General features: G+C 37.1%; 1 protein-coding gene and 1 pseudogene across 4 annotated transcripts in view; one reads left to right on the forward strand and one right to left on the reverse strand.

Annotated features, from left to right (window-relative positions):
* Positions 1–10,565, forward strand: part of Wapl (WAPL cohesin release factor) — a 65,308-nt gene extending 54,743 nt beyond the window's left edge. For all 4 annotated transcript variants that reach the window (XM_048421205.3, XM_048421207.3, XM_048421206.3 and 1 more), the window contains 5 exons: positions 340–504; positions 1,552–1,759; positions 3,496–3,584; positions 7,934–8,029; positions 8,238–10,565. In XM_048421205.3, coding sequence (XP_048277162.3) covers positions 340–504; positions 1,552–1,759; positions 3,496–3,584; positions 7,934–8,029; positions 8,238–8,303 — 624 coding nt within the window. In that variant the 3' untranslated portion in view covers positions 8,304–10,565. The remainder of the gene's footprint in view (positions 1–339; positions 505–1,551; positions 1,760–3,495; positions 3,585–7,933; positions 8,030–8,237) is intronic.
* A 665-nt stretch (positions 10,566–11,230) lies between these two features.
* Positions 11,231–11,573, reverse strand: LOC125391695 (small ribosomal subunit protein eS27-like pseudogene; annotated as a pseudogene).
* Positions 11,574–18,663: the final 7,090 nt, after the last annotated feature.

The raw sequence follows: 18,663 nt of genomic DNA on the forward strand, positions 1-18,663 counted from the left end.
CTGAGGAGCTAAGTGTGGCTTGTGTCTATAACCCTAGCACTTTGGATGGTGGAGTAAGAAGAGGGCTATGAGTCAAGGCCAAGGCCAGCCTAGACTATAGAAAGCATCTAAACAGTTCTTCTGCTGCCCACCCAAACCAGGTGAAAGAATCTTTCTTTGTAAAGAGCAGTGTCTTACACAGTGTTTTTTTTTTAACAGGTTTGCAAATGAAAGAATTCTGTTTAACATTTTATTTGACAATAAAAGCTTATATATATATATATATATATATATATATATATATATTCATTAAGTTCTTGTTTGTAATAATTTTATTTTTTATTTTTTAATATATTATAGGGATTGGGTCTACTGATAAATTTGGTGGAGTATAGTGCCCGGAATCGACACTGCCTTGTCAACATGGAAACATCCTGTTCTTTCGATTCCTCCTTCTCTAGTGGAGAAGGAGATCAGAGTTTAAGGCTAGCTGGACAAGTTCATGCCGTTCAGGCATTAGTACAGGTGAGAAGCAGTGACAACACAATTGCATATTAGGTAAATTCTGTCCACTCATAAAATGAAAAGTCAGCTGACCTCTTCAGTCTTCAGCTTCCAGATTCCTGACATGGTCCCTAGGACCTCTGGGGTTCTTGGACTGGTTTTGAGAACTGCTCTTACGTTTTTCTAGGTCATTATCTTACGCATGTTGTATTCAGAGTCTGTTTATTTAACACATCTTTTAAGGTCTGTTTAGTATTTGATATTTAGGTAATTTTCATTAGTAACCTGTGGTAGTTCTTAAATGGTGTGAGTGGGTATATTAAGTGCTTTTTGTGTTCAATACAATAACAACAAAAGGAAAATAGAGTAATTAAAGGCAAGGAATTTGGTGACTTCTCTTGACTGTATGAAATACATAATAAATAGTAAACTACTAATAGTCTGCCTTACATACTTTCAATGATAGAAATGCCAATAATGCTTAAGATCTAGTTCTTCCTGGGACCGTTTATATTTTCTAATTGTTTAAGTCTTTTAATTTCTTTTAAAGAAGTCATGTTGCTTTTCCTAGTGTAGTTAATTATTGTCTTTCCTGCTGGCTAATTTATCTAATATGCATAGGTTTGTTGATTTTTCTTTTAATTTAAAAAAAATGGTAGTTTTTTTAAAATTTTTAGGTAGAATTCCCTAGATTAAGGACAATTATTGAGTTTCATTATTGGAACTAGATTACATAAACTAGATTACTTAGATTTCAGCAGCATTTATACTTTAGTTTTGTCTTTTGGTAAAATATAGAACAAGCTTTTTTAAAAATAAGATATTCTTATTTAGAGCAAAATATTAGAATATGTACATGTTGGTACTTGATTAATTTTTTAAGATTTTCCGTCCCTCTTTTTTCTCCAGTGCCTCGCAGTTCCCTCCCACTTCTTTATATTTGGTGTGTGTTTATAAATACAATCATTTGAAATCATGTAGTATTACTCATATGTATTTAGTGCTGACCTTAAGATTGACTAATTTACTGATGCCTTTTTAATGATTTTCAAAAACAATTCTTATTAGCTATTTCTTGAACGAGAGCGTGCAGCCCAGTTGGCAGAGAGTAAAACGGATGAGTTGATCAAAGATGCTCCCACCACTCAGCATGATAAGAGTGGAGAATGGCAAGAAACAAGTGGAGAAATACAGTGGGTGTCAACTGAAAAGACTGATGGTACAGAGGAAAAACATAAGAAGGAGGAGGATGACGAAGAACTTGACCTCAATAAAGGCATGTTTATCTTGAGTAGTAGTATTTTCACAATGAGAATATTGTTCTTCTTCGAACCATTTTGATTCACATAGTGTTATAATTTAACAATGTCTTTATAGTATGTCTAGTTAAGCTTTGGTATTTCATTACTTAGAATAATTCTTCCGATCAATGAGCATGGTGTTCTCATTGGGAGTTTGGTCACCTTTCTTTCTTGATCCTTCCCTCCTTTACTCTCTAAAGAGTAGCAGCTGAACTGGCCATGATAGTGCACATCTGTAATTCCAGCCCTTGATAGGCTGAGACCAAAGGAACATGAGTTGCAGACCATCATTGGTTATATGAGACTATATATCTAAGGGGGAGGGGATGGATTTCTCATATTTCTTTTTTTCAGCCTTACCTTAAACTGAGGTATTTTGTCAAAATTTACAAAGTTCTCAGAATTTACTAGGTAAAGAAGAGGAATATATACCAAGCCAGAGGCACTGTTTTTACTAATGAATTATTTGTTAACTATCTACTATTTCCAGGAATTATGATACTTGCTTTATATACAAATTCTGCAAAATAGCTATTTGTAACTGTGCCCCTAAGGTTTTGTTTTTTATTATTGTTTCGTCTTTCCAGACAGGGTTTCTCTGAGTAACCCTGGCTGTCCTGGGACTGTCTGTAGACCAGGATGACCTTAGAGATTACCCTTCCTCTGCCTTCTGCACACTGGGATTAAAGGCGTGTACCACTACCTCCCAGCTAAGGTTTTGAAATGTAGTATGTCCAACATTTTCTACTTAGGAGACTTATGCTGAGCCTCTTCTCTTTCTATTAGGCTACTCCTCCCCTAAATTCTGATACTCTTAAGAAAATTTTGCTTCCAAGAAACTTAGCTACTAGGATTTGTCTCTTACTTGGAGGCTTGCGGGTCAATCCAGATAAGTCTTGATAGTTTTGTGCATATTATGATAATAATTTTGTTTTAGAGTCTTGTTAAAAAAGAACTGCTTATTGAGATATAACTCATGTACTGTAATATTACTCTTTTAAAGTGAGTAATGCAATAGCTTAGTATGTTTACAGAATTGTGTATTCATTCCAATTATGTAATATTGAATATGTTTTCTTTAGCCCTAAAGTAACTGTATATCATTTGGCAGTCAAACATCTCCATTTCCTCCTCCTCTAGCCACTGGCAACAGTCGATCTACTTAGTCTCTCCAATGATTTACCTATTTCAGGCATTTCATGTAAAAAGAATCATCATACAATTTTTTTTTTTTACTTTAAGAAACTTATTTCAATTAGATGTATTGGGGGCATTTTATGAGGGTTCAAGGTTATTTATACCTTCAAAAGATTATCTTGAAGTTGTTCTTAGCTATTTTGGTTGATGGAAAAGTTTTTGATTCATTTGCAGCTGTCTAAAGACATTATTTGGAATGTTTATGGTCTTTTTGTGTCTTTGAAGAAATAGTGTATTAGTTCTCTTGCCTAGTTTTTAGTCAGGTCTTGTTGCTATTAAATTGAAAGAATTCTTTATATATCCTGAACATCTTACGAGATAAATGATTGCGTACTTCCACTTTGTTAGTTGTGTCCTTAAGTTTGTTAGAGTTTATTTCTTATATTTGGGTCCCTATTCATTTTGAGTTAGTTATTATTAATTTGGGGTACTAAGTTCATATAGTAGCTTTTAAGGTGATAACAGTAGTTGAAGTTGGTACAGTGATTAAAATTCCTTGTTCAACTGTTCTCAGCCCTTCAACATGCTGGCAAACACATGGAGGATTGCATCGTGGCCTCCTACACAGCCCTGCTTCTTGGGTGTCTCTGCCAGGAAAGTCCTGTAAGTAAATAGTTCAGAAATGTTTTATGTATCTTTAAAAGATTGTTTTTAACAGCTTCATGCCATTACCTGATGCATTTATTTACTTGAAAAAAGTTTCCCCGTTCATACATACTTTTTATTTCAGAAGATGTTTTGGCTGATCATAAGTTTATTTAAACAATTTTATTTAATTCCCCATGAAAGAAAATGCCAAGGATATGTCTAACTTTCTAGTGGTTTCCCTTAAATTATTTTTAATACAATGAACATCTTTATTTCCTTTCTAATACAGGCTTTCATAGTAAGATTTGAGATAGAGTCTTGTTGCTCTTTTAAAAACTGATATATTCCTATCAGAGTGGAACTCTTTAAGATATTAAAAAGCAAGCTAGTGGGCTCAAGATAAAGCTCAGTTACTAAAGTGCTTGCTTAGTATACATGAAGCCCTGATGTAGTCCCTAGTGCTACCTAAACTGGTCATGGCAGTGTATGCCTGCAATCCCAGTACTTGGGAGATGAAGGCAGGAGGATCAAGAAGGTAAAGATCATTCTAAGTAGTGAGTTTGAGGCCAGCCTGGGCTTAGAACCTCAAAACAGACATAAAACAAACAAACAAACAAGGAAACCAACCTAATGGGAATGCTCTTAATGTCATAAAAAAGGAAGGTTTACATACTAGAAGTTAAAATTATGTGGGATGTTAAAGGCTTTAAAATATTTATTGAAGCTTACATTCTGAACTAAGAATGCATTAGAGATAGCAGAGTTCTGGGTATGGATAAATGAGTCCCTGCTGTAGTTGAAGTAAAAGAAGGACTAGTGTAAAACCTGGGCTCAGCTGGCCAAGTCAGATTTGGCCCATTTTAGTGACTCAGGAGGGGTAACTTCTCCCACACATGTTTTGTTGTCCTTTTTCTTGGTTAAAAGAGGTGGCTCAGGTGTTAAGAGCACTTGCTGCTTTTCAGAGGACTGGAAATTTAGTTCTTAGCACCTATGTGAGGTGTCTTAACAGTCCACCTCCAAGGTCTCTAACACCTCTGACCTCCTCTAGCACCTGTACTCTGCACAAACCCACATGAACACATAATATACCTAATTAAAAATCATCAAAATAAATTTTGTTTTATTTTTTGAGACACGGTTTCTCTATGGAACAGTGGAACAGCTTTAGCTGTCCTGGTACTCACTTGCTCTGTAGACCAGACTGGCCTCACAGAAATCTGTCTACTTCTGCAACTTGGGTGCTATGATTAAAGGTGTACGCCAGCCACCACCACTTGGCTAAATAAAAATAAAATATTTTTAAGTGTGTAGAAAACACTTGCCATGGCCATAAGATGACCATTCCTAGCTGGACAGTGGTGGCACATGCCATTAATCCCAGCACTTGGGAGGCAGAGGCAGGTGGATCTCTGAGTTCTAGGCCAGCCTGGTCTATAGAGTGAGTTCCAGAACAGGTTCCAAAGTTACAGAGAAACCCTATTTTGGGGGGCAGGGGGCGAAAAGGTGACCATACCAAATGTCCCATTTAGTGTAATAATATCTAACAGAACCTCCTCCTCCTCATTTTCTTTTTAAGAGATTATTCTTAGACTTCATAGCATCTCTCTGGTTGAACATTGGGCCACATGCTTCCATCTGAACCTATTTCAGACTAGGAAAATGGGGTTACTATTAGTGGATCAGGAGTTACCTATGAGAAATACAAGTGTCTATATAATTAGGCTGTTTCACAGAAGTGGAGGTTTGTTGTCATTGGAAATAGAAATATGAACAATAAAAATACCTTGTCAATTCGATCTTGGAGTCATTATGAGTGTTCCATTTGAAATATGTGACACAGGTGGATAAAGTGAAAGCTCATAGTTACCTTAATTTCTTTTCCAGTTGCCATGATAAAACATATTAGGACAGTATTGTAATAACTGTATTGAATAGTAGATCTCGAAGTTCTGTTAGTCTGATACGTGGCCATCATTATGGGTGTCAATAACTTTCTTGTTCCTAAAAAGAAGGTTCTGAATTTGTAGACAATATTGTGTATTCTTAGAACCACTGATGTGATTGTATATGTATATATGTTTCCTTGGTGATTTTTATAATTAAAAAACAAGATGCTACCATTAATATGAAGTGAATTGGCTTTTCCCATTGTGGAAGTAGAAGAGATAAAGCAAACAAGCAGTCGTGTACAGTAAGAACTGCCTGTGTTCTGTGGCCCCCATAATCAAGAAGCCCAATAAAGTCTGGTCTCATTTTCTGTTGACCACTCTGACTACCATTTTGCACCTGGTACTTGGCAGTGGTGAGTCTCCTCACTGCTCTTGGCTGTTCTTGCCCCTTTCCATTCTTTTGACTCTTGCACAGTGCCACAAGATCTAGATTTTTTTCAGAGCTCTTGCTAATCGTCTAACTTCTGTCTTTGGTTTGTCAACAGCAATGGAATGATGGATTTGCTTACTACTTTAAAAGCCCACTACTTTTTAAACCTGGCTCTTCAGTTACCAAACCCCGCCTCCGTCTTGGATAGTTATTAATTTTTTTTTTGTTTTTAACTTTATTTCTTAAGCATACAGTGCTCCTGCGTGTACACCTCCATTCCAGAAAAGGACACCAGATCTCATGCCAGATGGTTGTGAGCCACTACGTGGTTGCTGGGAATTGAACTCAGGACCTCTGGAAGAGCTGCCAGTGCTCTTAGACTCTGAGCCACCTCTCCAGCTCCCAGCTATTAAGTTTTTCAAATAGTCCGTGCTGTGTTCCTTTTGTACTGCTAGTACTATAAATGTTGTAACTGTCCTTCCCATAACCACTATAAATGTTTAGTTCTATAGTGCGTCGGTAAAGAAGGATTTGAACTAATGAAGGGCTTTCATCCCCATCATAGGAGCTATTTATTATTTTAGAGGTATACTTTTTATTGAACAATCCTTCAGAGTTGCCACAGCCATTTTGGAGGCTGTTTAAATGTAGTGATTGATACTATTTGTGTTTTTTACTTTAAAATATTTTTTTTATGGGGCTGGAGAGATGGCTCAGTGGTTAAGAGCATTGCCTGCTCTTCTAAAGGTCCTGAGTTCAATTCCCGGCAACCACATGGTGGCTCACAACCATCTGTAATGAGGTCTGGTGCCCTCTTCTGGCCTGCAGATATACACACAGAGTATTGTATACATAATAAATAAATAAATATTTTAAAAAATATTTTTTTATGTGGATGAATATTTCACCTGTATTGTAGTTTTCTTTCTATTGTAAAACACCATGACCAAAATAACTTGGGGATGAAAGGGTATATTTCATCTTACAGCTTACAGTTCTCCATGAAGGGAAATCGGCAGAAGCCATAAAGGAATGCTGCTTACTGGCTTGCTCAGTTTTCTTTCTTAAACAACTCAAGACCACCTGACTAGGGGTGATGCTGCCCATGCTTGGGTTGGGCCCTGCCCTATCAGTCATCATTCAAGAAAATACCCCATAGACTTGTCTACCGGTCAGTCTGCTGGAAGCAATTCTCAATTGCTGTTTTCTCTTTCAAGATGACTCTAGTTTGTGGCAAGTTGATGGAAAACTAACCAGCACAGTCTACATATATGTCTATGCATCATATATGTGCCTGGTGCTTGGAGGCCAGATCAGTGGAACTGGAGTTACAGACAATTATGAGCCACTGTATGGGTGCTGGGAGTGAAGCCCAGGTTTTCTGGAAAAACAGACAGTGTTTTTAACTGCTGAGCCTTCTCTGTAGTCTCTGTTTAAGAGTTTAAACTCAGAGATCTGCCTGCCTCTGCCTCCTGCTGCTGAGCTCCCACTATTGAGCTAAATTAAGCATTTTTAAACAATGAAATGGAAGTTTTAAATTAGAATATGTAATAGTTTCCTCTTACAGGATTGTTTATATTTATTTTAGCTTTTTGCTAATAACCAAGGGAAACACCTCTCCGGGAACTGGCCCATAATTTATCACAAACGATGTATATAAAGAATAGTTAATTCTTCTAATTTATCTTTGTAGATCTGTTTTATAAACAGCTCTGTGGCTATAATCTGTTTACACATTTGACGGTTCAGTTTATTTCAGATATTTCTCTTTGCATTTCCAAAAATAAATATTCACAGATATTCCTTTGTAGCTTTTGTTAGTTTGCCCTTTTACCCTTTCTTCCTGTGGGTGGGGTGGTATAGAGTGGGGAGATGAACCCGAATGTTCTTGCACATAGTTAATTGAGTGTGGAATGGGAGTAACCCAGGAGTTCTCAGGTTCTTTCAGATGTTTACCACAAGATATATAGCAGGCCAACAGCATTGAGTGGGTTATAGTATCTTTTTCTGCTAACTGACTGACTGGTTTTTATCTTTTTCCTCAGATCAATGTAACTACAGTGAGGGAATACCTTCCCGAAGGAGATTTCTCCATAATGACAGAGATGCTTAAAAAATTCTTAAGCTTCATGAATCTTACTGTAAGTAACATCTATTGTGTATTGCAGTTTATATGAGTTTTTATTATTATTATTTTTTTTTCTGACAAAAATCTTACACTGTATTCCCAGCCAACAATCCTCCTCCTGTTCAGCCTTTCAAGTACTAAAATTAATAGGTGTTAATAGTGGGACCTGGCTAATCTAATGTATGTTATTATAACCATCATTTCCTTCTTTCCCCTTTTAGTGTGCTGTTGGAACAACAGGCCAGAAGTCTATCTCTAGAGTGATCGAGTATTTGGAACATTGCTAGCTGCTTTACCTTTGCTTCAGGTGCTTGGTAATGCTGGAGCTATCCTTAGACAAAGAAAAGTCATGAAAGAAGTCCTTGAAGATATACCAAGAACATTCATCAGTATCATTCGTGTTTGGATTTTTATGACCACCCGATTTCTTCATCATGCATTCTGCATTTGCTAAATGACAGTTACTACATCAATCTGCAGCTATCAAAAATGAGGGAAAAGGTTCAGGCTGTAACAATCCCATGCAGTATTTAAATACACTTACTTGGCAGAGTCTATACCCTCCCCTAGTTGCCTTGCTTTATTTTGGGCAAGGTTTAAAGGGGAAAACTTGTGCTGCTGTTAGTGCAACTGCTGTGTATGTTGAGCCACTGTTGTCATGCCAGTCAGGTGCAAAGGCAGCTTAGCTACTGAGGTATTGAATGTTCTGAGGACATTCTAGACAACAGCTTAGTTCCTTTTTCAGGCTCATTTGCTTTTGCTTTTTGTTGAATGATTCCAATCGTAAATAAAGCTTTTAATAATTTTGTGAATTTTTTTTGTTGTTGTTCCCTGAACTACTGTCTATATTTAAAATTAGATGGAATCCAAAGACACAAGGGATTAATAGTATATTTTTTTATTCTTGATTAGGTTTGGGTGTTGAACTATTTTTCACTTCTGAGACCATGACCATATTCAATATCATACCATAACGTGTCATAGCTATAGGCACAAGAAAACAAGTAGCAGTTTGGGGAATATTATATTATATAAGATAATGTGCCCTGTTACAGGATTAAGCAAAAATAGACAAACCCAGGGTAGTTTACACTTAATGCTAGAGAGGCTCTTGAAACATTGTTACGTTTTGAGGGAAGTTCTCTAGATATATTTTCTAATGTTCAGTACAGTAAATATAAGGAAGCTAAAACACCAATGTGGAATTCGTTTTTCCAGATAGCGTGTATATTCTTCTATAGAGTGACAGGATCAATTGCATAAGCGCAAAGCCTTAAAATTGCTGGTGTAGAGAAGACCCTTTTTTATTCAGATTCTTTGTTCATAGAACAGTTGTTTAAAAAGCAGTTGTGGAACACACAGAACATGGTTTATAGGTTTAATTTTATAGATTTTGCTTTGTTTTGTTCAGACCACTGGTTGTGGTTTTTTCCCTCTTTTTCATTGATTGGCCTGAGCAAGGCTTTCCAGAGATGTTTCATTAATACTTTTAATTACTTTTCATATAGTTACATCATGTTTCTTCATTGGATTTGTAAAACTTGAAGCCATAAAAATATTAGTTTGGTGTGTATTGGGGAAAATAGCTAAAAGTCTAATTTTGACTCATTTTAGACTTTGTTATTTCCTTGTATAAAGTAACAAACCGGGGCTCTTGTATCAGTGCCAGCTGTAATGTTTTTTAAATGCAGTGGCTGCCTTCTATTGTCTTCCTATTTTTGATAATGCAGATTGTTGGGAAATCTATAAGGAAGTAACTGACTCTAGGCAAATTGTTTTCTTCTTCTGCCCACCCGACCCTCTCCCCATCACCGTTTAAGAACACAGTTTGCCAGTGTAATGTGGGAAAGATTGAGACTGTGTTTGCCCTGAACACCAAACTAATTTAGCAGACTGTTTCTTAAAGCAGCGTACTGCTAAATGATGTCCACAGATCTACTTAGATATTTTTAATTGTTTTAAAATACAGTGATATTTATTAATCATTGGATTTGGGAACAGATTTTTGATTGTGGCAGATAGTAAGGAACAGTAAACACGTGGGTGAGATCAATCAGGGCGAATTACATTTTTTCTGTTACACTGGTAATCATTTGATAATTGATTTACCTCAGTGTTTAACAGGTTTTTGTTTTGTTTTGTTTTAAAAATAATAACTAATTGTCAAGCACTGATAGAGATGCAGGTCCTGGTGGGGTGGGTTGTGAGGAGGATACCACCTGACCACCTGCAGTGCATTTGTGTGTCTTTAACCCTCGGAGAACTCTCATTTTAGGGTACTTGAGGCTGACTTGCAAATTAACTAAAGTTTTAAGGTAACCTTTTTTCCATTGTAAATATTTCTGTAAATACTACCAGTTGGATATTAGAACAGTAGGATACTTTTCTGAATCCAATCCTATTTTTATTTTATACAGTATTTCTCAGCTGTGATCTTTGGAGCAAAAGCCAACGGCAGGAAAAAAAATAGTTTGTACCAGTTTCATGAAGTATGTCTTTGGGTTTTTGTAAATAATTTTAACTCAAATAAAATTGCTACTTTAAATACACATGTTGTCTTTAACATAAGTCTATTGACCTGTTTTGGAGGAAGAAGTCACAGAAACTTGATAAGGCCTACACTGTCAGTTGAGCATAAGTGTCCAGTTTTTCTTAGATATTTTATTACGTACTTCTAAGTACTGATCTGAATGGAAGTAAAACACTTAATACTTTGGGCTGGTTAGGGGTGGTGGTTTTCTGAGTGCATAGTTAAGTCCTTAGCATACCTATTATATTGCTTTAAATCTTTTAGTTTTTTTTTAACATGACTGCAAATTTCTTTGCTTTTGAGACTTTATAGACTTTTTTTTTTAGCTTTTTAACTTTTTTTTTCATCCCTTAATATTTTCATGTGTAAAACTAGATTCCTCAACCTTTCCTTGCTTGTTACAAAAGATTTCAAGATTTACCCTAAATTTCCCATGCACTCTCCCCATTTACACACACACACACACACACACACACACACACATGACAATGTATAAGAATGGAGAGTGGTCTCTGCAGGTTCTGGACTTGTAAAGACCTAAATCACACATGTGGAATTTGATTCCCAACTCTGGTACTTGCTAACTTTTTTTTTTTTTGAACTTGTCTATAATTAAAACTTTATTGAAAAACTGACACCAAAATAGGAGATCACTGTTGTATTCTTTATAAAATCAAACACAGTTACATTGTCTTGGTAGAGTCACTAAACTTGATAAGGCTTTCTGTGAAAAACTCAAACTCAGGAACTTGTATAGATGATTAGTGTTGCTTTCTTCTAAATGAACAGCCTTCTGTGAGCCTGGCTTTTCCTCCTGTGGGCTGAAACAACACTGTTGAACAACCTACACAAAGAACCACTGTCTGAGCATGGCTGAAAACTGTAGTAATCTTGTATCAGCCTGGACATTTCACATCCATGAAGTAAGAATTTGGGCTCTGAACCCGCCGTTTCTTCTTATGTTTTTTCTTTTTGTCTTCTAAGGAAGGGTGTAAAAGATCTCTAGCCAGAGGCATAGTGACGGCTCGGCCAGTGCTCCAGATACCTTGCTGCTAACTTTGAGCAAGTTTTTGAAGCTGTCATTTATTCAGTTTCCGTAATTGAAAATTGAAAAGTGGGAGTACCTGCCTCCTGATTGTGAAGATGAGATGTATGGGAAACATTACTATTCTGTTCCAGAGTTAATGTTTAGTAAGTGGCAGGTTTTTTCTCATTTCACTGTGTTCACTGTCAGAAAGTAAAGAACGTTCTGGAGGTGAACTCAAATGCTTGTGTCTATGAAGGACACGTGTGCTGCTGGGGCCTCACGTCACGGGACTCCCCACATGCTATTTCCACACTTGCTTTTGTTCACCTCTACTAAGTGTCATAAAGCAGGGGGAAATTGAACAGACTTTAGGGCTCCCTAAAATGTTTCAGTTTTTTTTTTTTCTTAAATTAGAATGATCCAAAGATGTTTGAACAACTCACTCTTGGTGGCTTTCCGGTAGATAGATAACTAAGTAACTTCTTGTAGAATGCCATTGAGCACAGAATTTGAATAAATTTTCTTGAATGTTTTGGTGAAAGCTCTATTTCTCTGTCTTAACCTCTGTATATGTGCAGTTTGAATACTCAGAATGTCGTGTACTGGTTTAAGGAGCAGAAATAGAAAACCACATTTTTATTCTACCTAGATACTACGTTTTCTTAAGAATCAGCTTGCTGACTAAAATCATAATACAGAGGGTTAGTAAGTCGAAGATGTCCACAAAATCTAGTGGTAATGAAAATTAAGTGTAGACACTCTAAACACTCAGTTAAAGGCAGAGATTGTGAGATTGAACAACAAAGGAATAGTAGATGGAAAAGCACTGCAGGATTTGTTGGTTTAATATGCTGAAGTAGTCTGGTGAAGATGCTCATCACAATCCTTAGAGCAGCCAGCAAACCAGCAGGTACAGTTTGAGTTTGTAGTGTAATCAAAGTGGTACAACAGAAAGCAGAGAAGGAAAAACAGCAAAAATTAGCAAGAAATACAAAACAGGACCATGAGGTGGCTCACTGGGTAAAGGTGCTTTTCTCCATGCCCTCTAGCACAAGTTCAGTCTCTAGGACACACTTGATGGAATAAGTGAATTGGCTAGTCAATTATGCTCTGGCTCACAAGTAAATGAAAAACAAGACATACAAGAACAAAAACAAATGTTTCTTCCGTGCAAGAGGAATATGCCAATGATGTCCAATAAACGTTTATCATTAATTGTATTAACTGAAGGTATACAAACACTCTAGTCCAAGGTAGAGACGGTGAAACTGAACACCCAAAAGACTGAATTTAAATACAACATGGATGTTAAAAAAAATACACTGTAAAATGTTAGTGAAGTGTGGATATAAGGTATACTTTAAGGCAGATGGTGTTTTATTTCTCCAAGAGCATATTGTAGTCATGAGATATGGTACATAATCAAAAGAAAACTATGTACCTCTAATACTACAGAACTTTTATGTTAATGAAAACACGGGTAGCTTCAGCAATTAATAGATTTTTAGATTATGTATTTTATATATATTTGCCTGCATGCCAGAAGAGAGTATTAGATCCCGTTTTAGATGGCCGTGAATCATCATGTGGTTGCTGGGAATGGAACCCAGGACCACTGAAAGCAGCTAGAGCTCTTCACCGCTGAGCCATCTCTCCAGTCGGATTGTTTTAATTTTGTTTGTTTGCTTTTAAATATTAGCTAGTTGCTGCCACACATAATTAGAATCCTAGATACTCAGGCCGTGGGGATTAAAAGGCCTTCTTGGACAATTACATGTCTCAATAAGTATGTAATTAAGTATGAAGCTACAGGAAGTCTGAGTGGATGAATTACCTTAATCTACTATTCATGCAACATTACATTGGACATGATTTTTCTATTGCACATGAAATTTTGCCAAGATAGTCTGAGGGCTCATGAAACAGGTTTTGATGTATTTCAGATGACTAAAATCTTAGAGAATATACCTGTAAATCAGCAGTCAAAAACTTAAAACCAATATTCAGATATCAATACACTTCAGTGTGACATATGGGTCAGACAGTGAAAAATCATAGTAAGAAAAGATCTGGCCAATAAAAATATCAGAGGTCTTTTTCCCCACATCTAAAGCAGTAGTTAAAGGCTATCATGTAATAAACCTGAAATGAAAAAGATGAAATAATTAAAACACAAAGTAAGTTTTAAGAAAAAAATCAGAAGTCAGTATAATAAAAATATAAAATTTTTTAAACCAGTTTTTTGTTTTGAAGTTAAGCCCTTAGTACTAAACAAAAACCTACCATTTATCAGGAATGGAAGATGAAACATAGGGCCTATGGATATTCAAAAGAGTAAAATGTTAAAAAAAGTTAGCAATAAGCTTTAAATTGAAAACTGACAAGTGACAAGATGAGGCCAGGGTTCACGGTATACATGTATAATCACGGCATTTGGGAGGTGGAGGCAGAAGAGGCAAGTGTCAGAGGTGTTTAGCAAGATGGCTATATGTGACCCTCTCAAAAAACAAAAAGGTGCTTTTGTATGCATTATGACAGAAGCAAACATGGAAAAACCAAGGCAACATAATCCAAAAGTTACTAGTCCCACAGAAATGTCATCCAGTGAGAGAAGAGATCCTAGACAAAGAATCAGAATGAAGTCAAAAGAAGGTGCACAAATTTGTTGATTACTCTTTAGGCTTTTTTTTTGGGGGGGGGGCAACACCTACCTCCCAAATAAATCACAGCTTATTACTGCTTATAAACACCCAGCCTTAACTTGGTTTGTTTCTCGTCAAATTATCTTAAATTATCCCATCTATCTTTGGCCTTGGGACTTTTTTTTTATTATTATTGATTTTTATTGAGCTCTCCATTTTTCTCTGCTCCCCTCTCTGCTTCTCCCCTCCCCCTTTCAGTTCTTCCCCAAGGTTTCCATGCTTCCAATTTACTCAGGAGATCTTGTCTTTTCCTACTTCCCATGTGGACTAGATCTATGTAAATCTCTCTTAGTGTCTGCGTTGTTGTCTAAATTCTCTGGGATTATGATTTGTGGGTTGGCTTTCTTTGCTTTATGTTTATAAACCACAAATGAATGAATACATGTGATAATTGTCTTTCTGTGTCTGGGTTACCTCACTCAAAATAATGTTTTCTTGCTCCATCCATTTTCCTGCAAAATTCAAGCTGTCATTATTTTTTTTCTGCTGTGTAGTACTCCGTTCATTTTCCTTATCCATTCTTTTGTCGAGGGGCATTTAGATTGTTTCCAGGTTCTGGCTATGATAAACAAAGCTGCTGTGAACATAGTTGAGCACATGTCCTTATGGCATGATTGGGCATCCTTTGGATATATACCCAAAAGTGGTATTACTGGGTCTTGAGGAAGGTTTTTTCCTAATTTTCTGAGAAATCACCACACTGATATCCAAAGGGGTTGTAACAGCTTGCATTCCCACCAGCAATGCAGAAGTGTTCCCTTTTCCCCTCAACTTCTCCAGCATAAGTTGTCATCAGTGTTTTTGATTTTGGCCATTAGATGGAATCCCAGAGTTGTTTTGATTTGCATTTCTCTGATGACTGAGGATGTTGAACATTTCCTTAAGTGTCTTTCAGCCATTTTAGATTCCTCTGTTGAGAGTTCACTGTTTAGGTCTGTATTACATTTTTTTTTATTGGATTATGTGTTCTTTTGGTGTCCAATTTCTTGAGTTCTTTGTATATTTTGGAGATGAGACCTCTGTCTGATGAGGGGTTAGTGAAGATCTTTCTCCATTCTGTATGTAGGCTGTCGTTTTGTCTTGTTGACTGTGTCCTTTGCTTTACAGAAGCTTTTCAGTTTCAGGAAGATGCATTTTAAAAAATATTTCCTATCCTGTTGCTCAGGAGCTGAGTCTAGTCTCCATATATTTAGTATCGTTTTCCTTCGAGCTTGGAATCTGTCAGTTCTTGTTTCATTTCTTTCTCTATTCTGGTCTGCTCCCTTCCTTTAAGGAAATTGTGCCCCCCCCCCCCACACACACACAGGGTTTCCCTGTATAATAGCTCTTTTCAGTTTCAGGAGGTTCCATTTATTGTTTCTCTCAGTGTCTGTGCTGCTGGGGTTATATTTAGGAAGTGGTTCCCTGTGCCAATGCATTCAAGTGTATTTCTCACTTTCTCTTCTATAAGGTTCAGTGTGGCTGGCTTTATGTTGAGGTCTTTGATACATTTGGACTTGAGTTTTGTGCATGGTGATAGATATGGGTCTATTTTCATTCTTCTACATGTTGATATCCAGTTATGCCAGCATCACTTGTTACATATACTTTCTTTTTTTCCATTTGATATTTTTTGCTTTTTTTTTTTTTTGTCAAAAATCGGATGTTTGAAGATGTGTGGATTGATATCCGGGTCTTCTATTCAGTTCCATTGGTCCTCCTGTATGTTCTTATGCCAATACCAGGCTGTTTTCAGTACTGTAGTTCTGTAGTAGAGTTTGAAGTCAGGGATTGTGATGCCTCCAGACGTTCTTTTATTGTACAGGATTGTTTTGGCTATCCTGGATTTTTTGCTTTTCCATGTGAAGTTGAGTACTGTTCTTTTGAGGTCTGTGAAGAATTTTGCTGGGCATTGAGTTGAATCTGTGCCCTTGGGACTTTTTTTCTGTCTCTGTTTCTGTTTACCTTTACTTTCCTTCTTACTCAATGTCTGGCTGTGTAGCTGGGTGGCAGGCCATTGGAGCCCTCCCCTTTCCTTTCTGGTTTCCCTATCTTTTCTCCCAGATTTCTCATATTTATCCTCTCTGCCTTCCAGCCCCTCCTATTCCTCTCTCCTATCTCGATATTGCTTGTTCTGCTCTTTATTAGACGACTATCAGGTGTTTTAGACAGGCAGAGTAACTCAGCTTCACAGTTAAACGGATGCAGTATAAACAAAAGTAACACACCTTAAAATAATATTCTACAGCAAATAACTGGAAGAATACAATTGACTGACTGAAATAAGTTGATAGGCATTACAAAATAAGTCAATGTAGAGCTAGTTCCACTGGAACTGGAAAGTGCTAGGTTGAAAGGTTTCAGAAAGTCACCAACAGAATGGACCAAAAGTAGGACTGGATGCTAGGGATAGAATTCAAGATAGATGAAATGTTCAGACTAAGGTAAAATGCAATAAGATATATAGGACACTATAAAAAGACCACGTCCAAAAATCCTGGACCTAGAAAAAAAATGAAGACATGCTGAAGATATGGAAAACATTTTCAATAATATAATTTTCTTTAAGTTTTTTCAAGTTTAAAATGCCTGTTCAGGTATAGAAAGCATTTATAACACCATCCTGCCATGTCATAGTGAAAACACTAAGTACACAAGGTATTGAAACCTTAGAAAAGCACCAAGTCAAATGTAAAGATAGACCCATGAGAATAACACCTGACCTCTCGAGAAGATTTGAAAGCCAGAAGGGCTTGGAATGATGTATTTCAAACTCTAGAGCACATACCTGTCAACCACACAGCTATATCCAGCAAAACTATCATAACTGAAGAAGAAAAGCTTTTTATGATAAAAGTTGACTAAAGGAATTCATGACCACTAAGCAGAAGTAATACAGAAGATACTTGTAGTAATCCTTCAGACTGAAGAGAAAGATAAACATGTCACTGAGGAAAAAAAGTAAAATGCATGAATAATAGTTAAGCAAATGAGGATAGGAAAATACTGAATGGTAAAAAATTAACAATGACAAGAGATGGAATGCTAGATTGAGTTAAACAGGATTCTTCTGTTTTTTAGTCCCAAGAAATGCACCTGACCTTCAGAGACAGCTGTAACTTCAGAATAAAAAGAAAGACAAAGATATTCTAAGCATATGCTCTAATATCTAACAAAAATTGATTTCAAAATTAGAACATAAGGTCACTTCATACTAACTGCCCCTCCATTTGTTTTGCTGCACTGAGCTTTGGGCTAGCTGTGAGTCTCCTGTTTTTGCCTCCCATATCACAGGAGTGCTGGGTTACAGATGTGTGCATCTGACTTCCTTACATGGGCTCTAGACATCTAACTTCAGTTGTAAGGCTTGAGTGGCAGGCACCTTTACTCCCTGAGCCATCTTGTTGGCCATCAAGACATGTGAAAAATACACTGGTGGAAACACATGAGGTAGGTGGGTACAGCAAAATGGGGGAAGTCTGTAGGTTGCAGGTGTTAAGACATTCTTATCATTTGAGTTGGTGGAAGCTAGGGCTCTTACATTGCCCAAGAATTTACCTAATGGTCATAAGGACATTAGCTCACACACATGCACACACGAACACACTCGTAGGATTTAAATGACTATTTGGGGAATTAAGATATCTCAAGATAGTTTGGCTCCTGCCTGTAACATTCCACCTCTTCACAATCATGGGCATTCTAATCAATCAGCCTGGTAGAGTGTTTCAGACATATTCAGTATTCTCTACCTTGCCTTTCCACACAGGAGACTCTGGTTCTCATACTAGAAGAAAAAGATTAATCACATCAGAGAAGAGACCTTCCTCCTGGGAAGGGGCTTCACACAGTTCTGACAACTTAACAGTGTGTAACCCCAGGCTGAACCTTTGCTTCAGCCTGTCCATGAGACTGTAACCCTGCTAAGGAAGTGGGTACAACCAGGGAGTCTGTGTCTCCTCACTTTGGTCAAACAAACAAAAAAAATTCTTTTACTGGTTTGCTTCCTAGTTTCTTCTAGGATGTGGTGAACTTATGAATGGAAATAACCCAGAGAATAAAAGCCTGACTTGAATTCAGCTGTTGGATTTGGAGGGACACCAAGTGCCTGACAATGTGCCTAGTGCTCTCTTCTACTCCAGCAAACATCTGGGAAGGAGGGACAGGGCATGCTTCTTGAGGCTGCTAGCTGCCAGCAGGACCTCAGGGTTGAGCATGGGTGCTTATGGGGGAAGGCGCTGATGCCTTTCCCCTTTAAAGAACTGCTAACATCCTTCCAAGGTGTTTCTTGGGAGTTGAGGTATGGGGGTGGAGCTGATACAAGGATCAGGAACTTGGTGGATTTTTACCCCGATTGACAATTAGATTGTTACATCACTTTGGATGCTCTGCTCTGGCTTGAGTTATAC

This window comes from Myodes glareolus, chromosome 5 (assembly GCF_982192425.1).
Source record: "Myodes glareolus chromosome 5, mMyoGla1.1, whole genome shotgun sequence".
NCBI classification, from domain to species: domain Eukaryota; kingdom Metazoa; phylum Chordata; class Mammalia; order Rodentia; family Cricetidae; genus Myodes; species Myodes glareolus.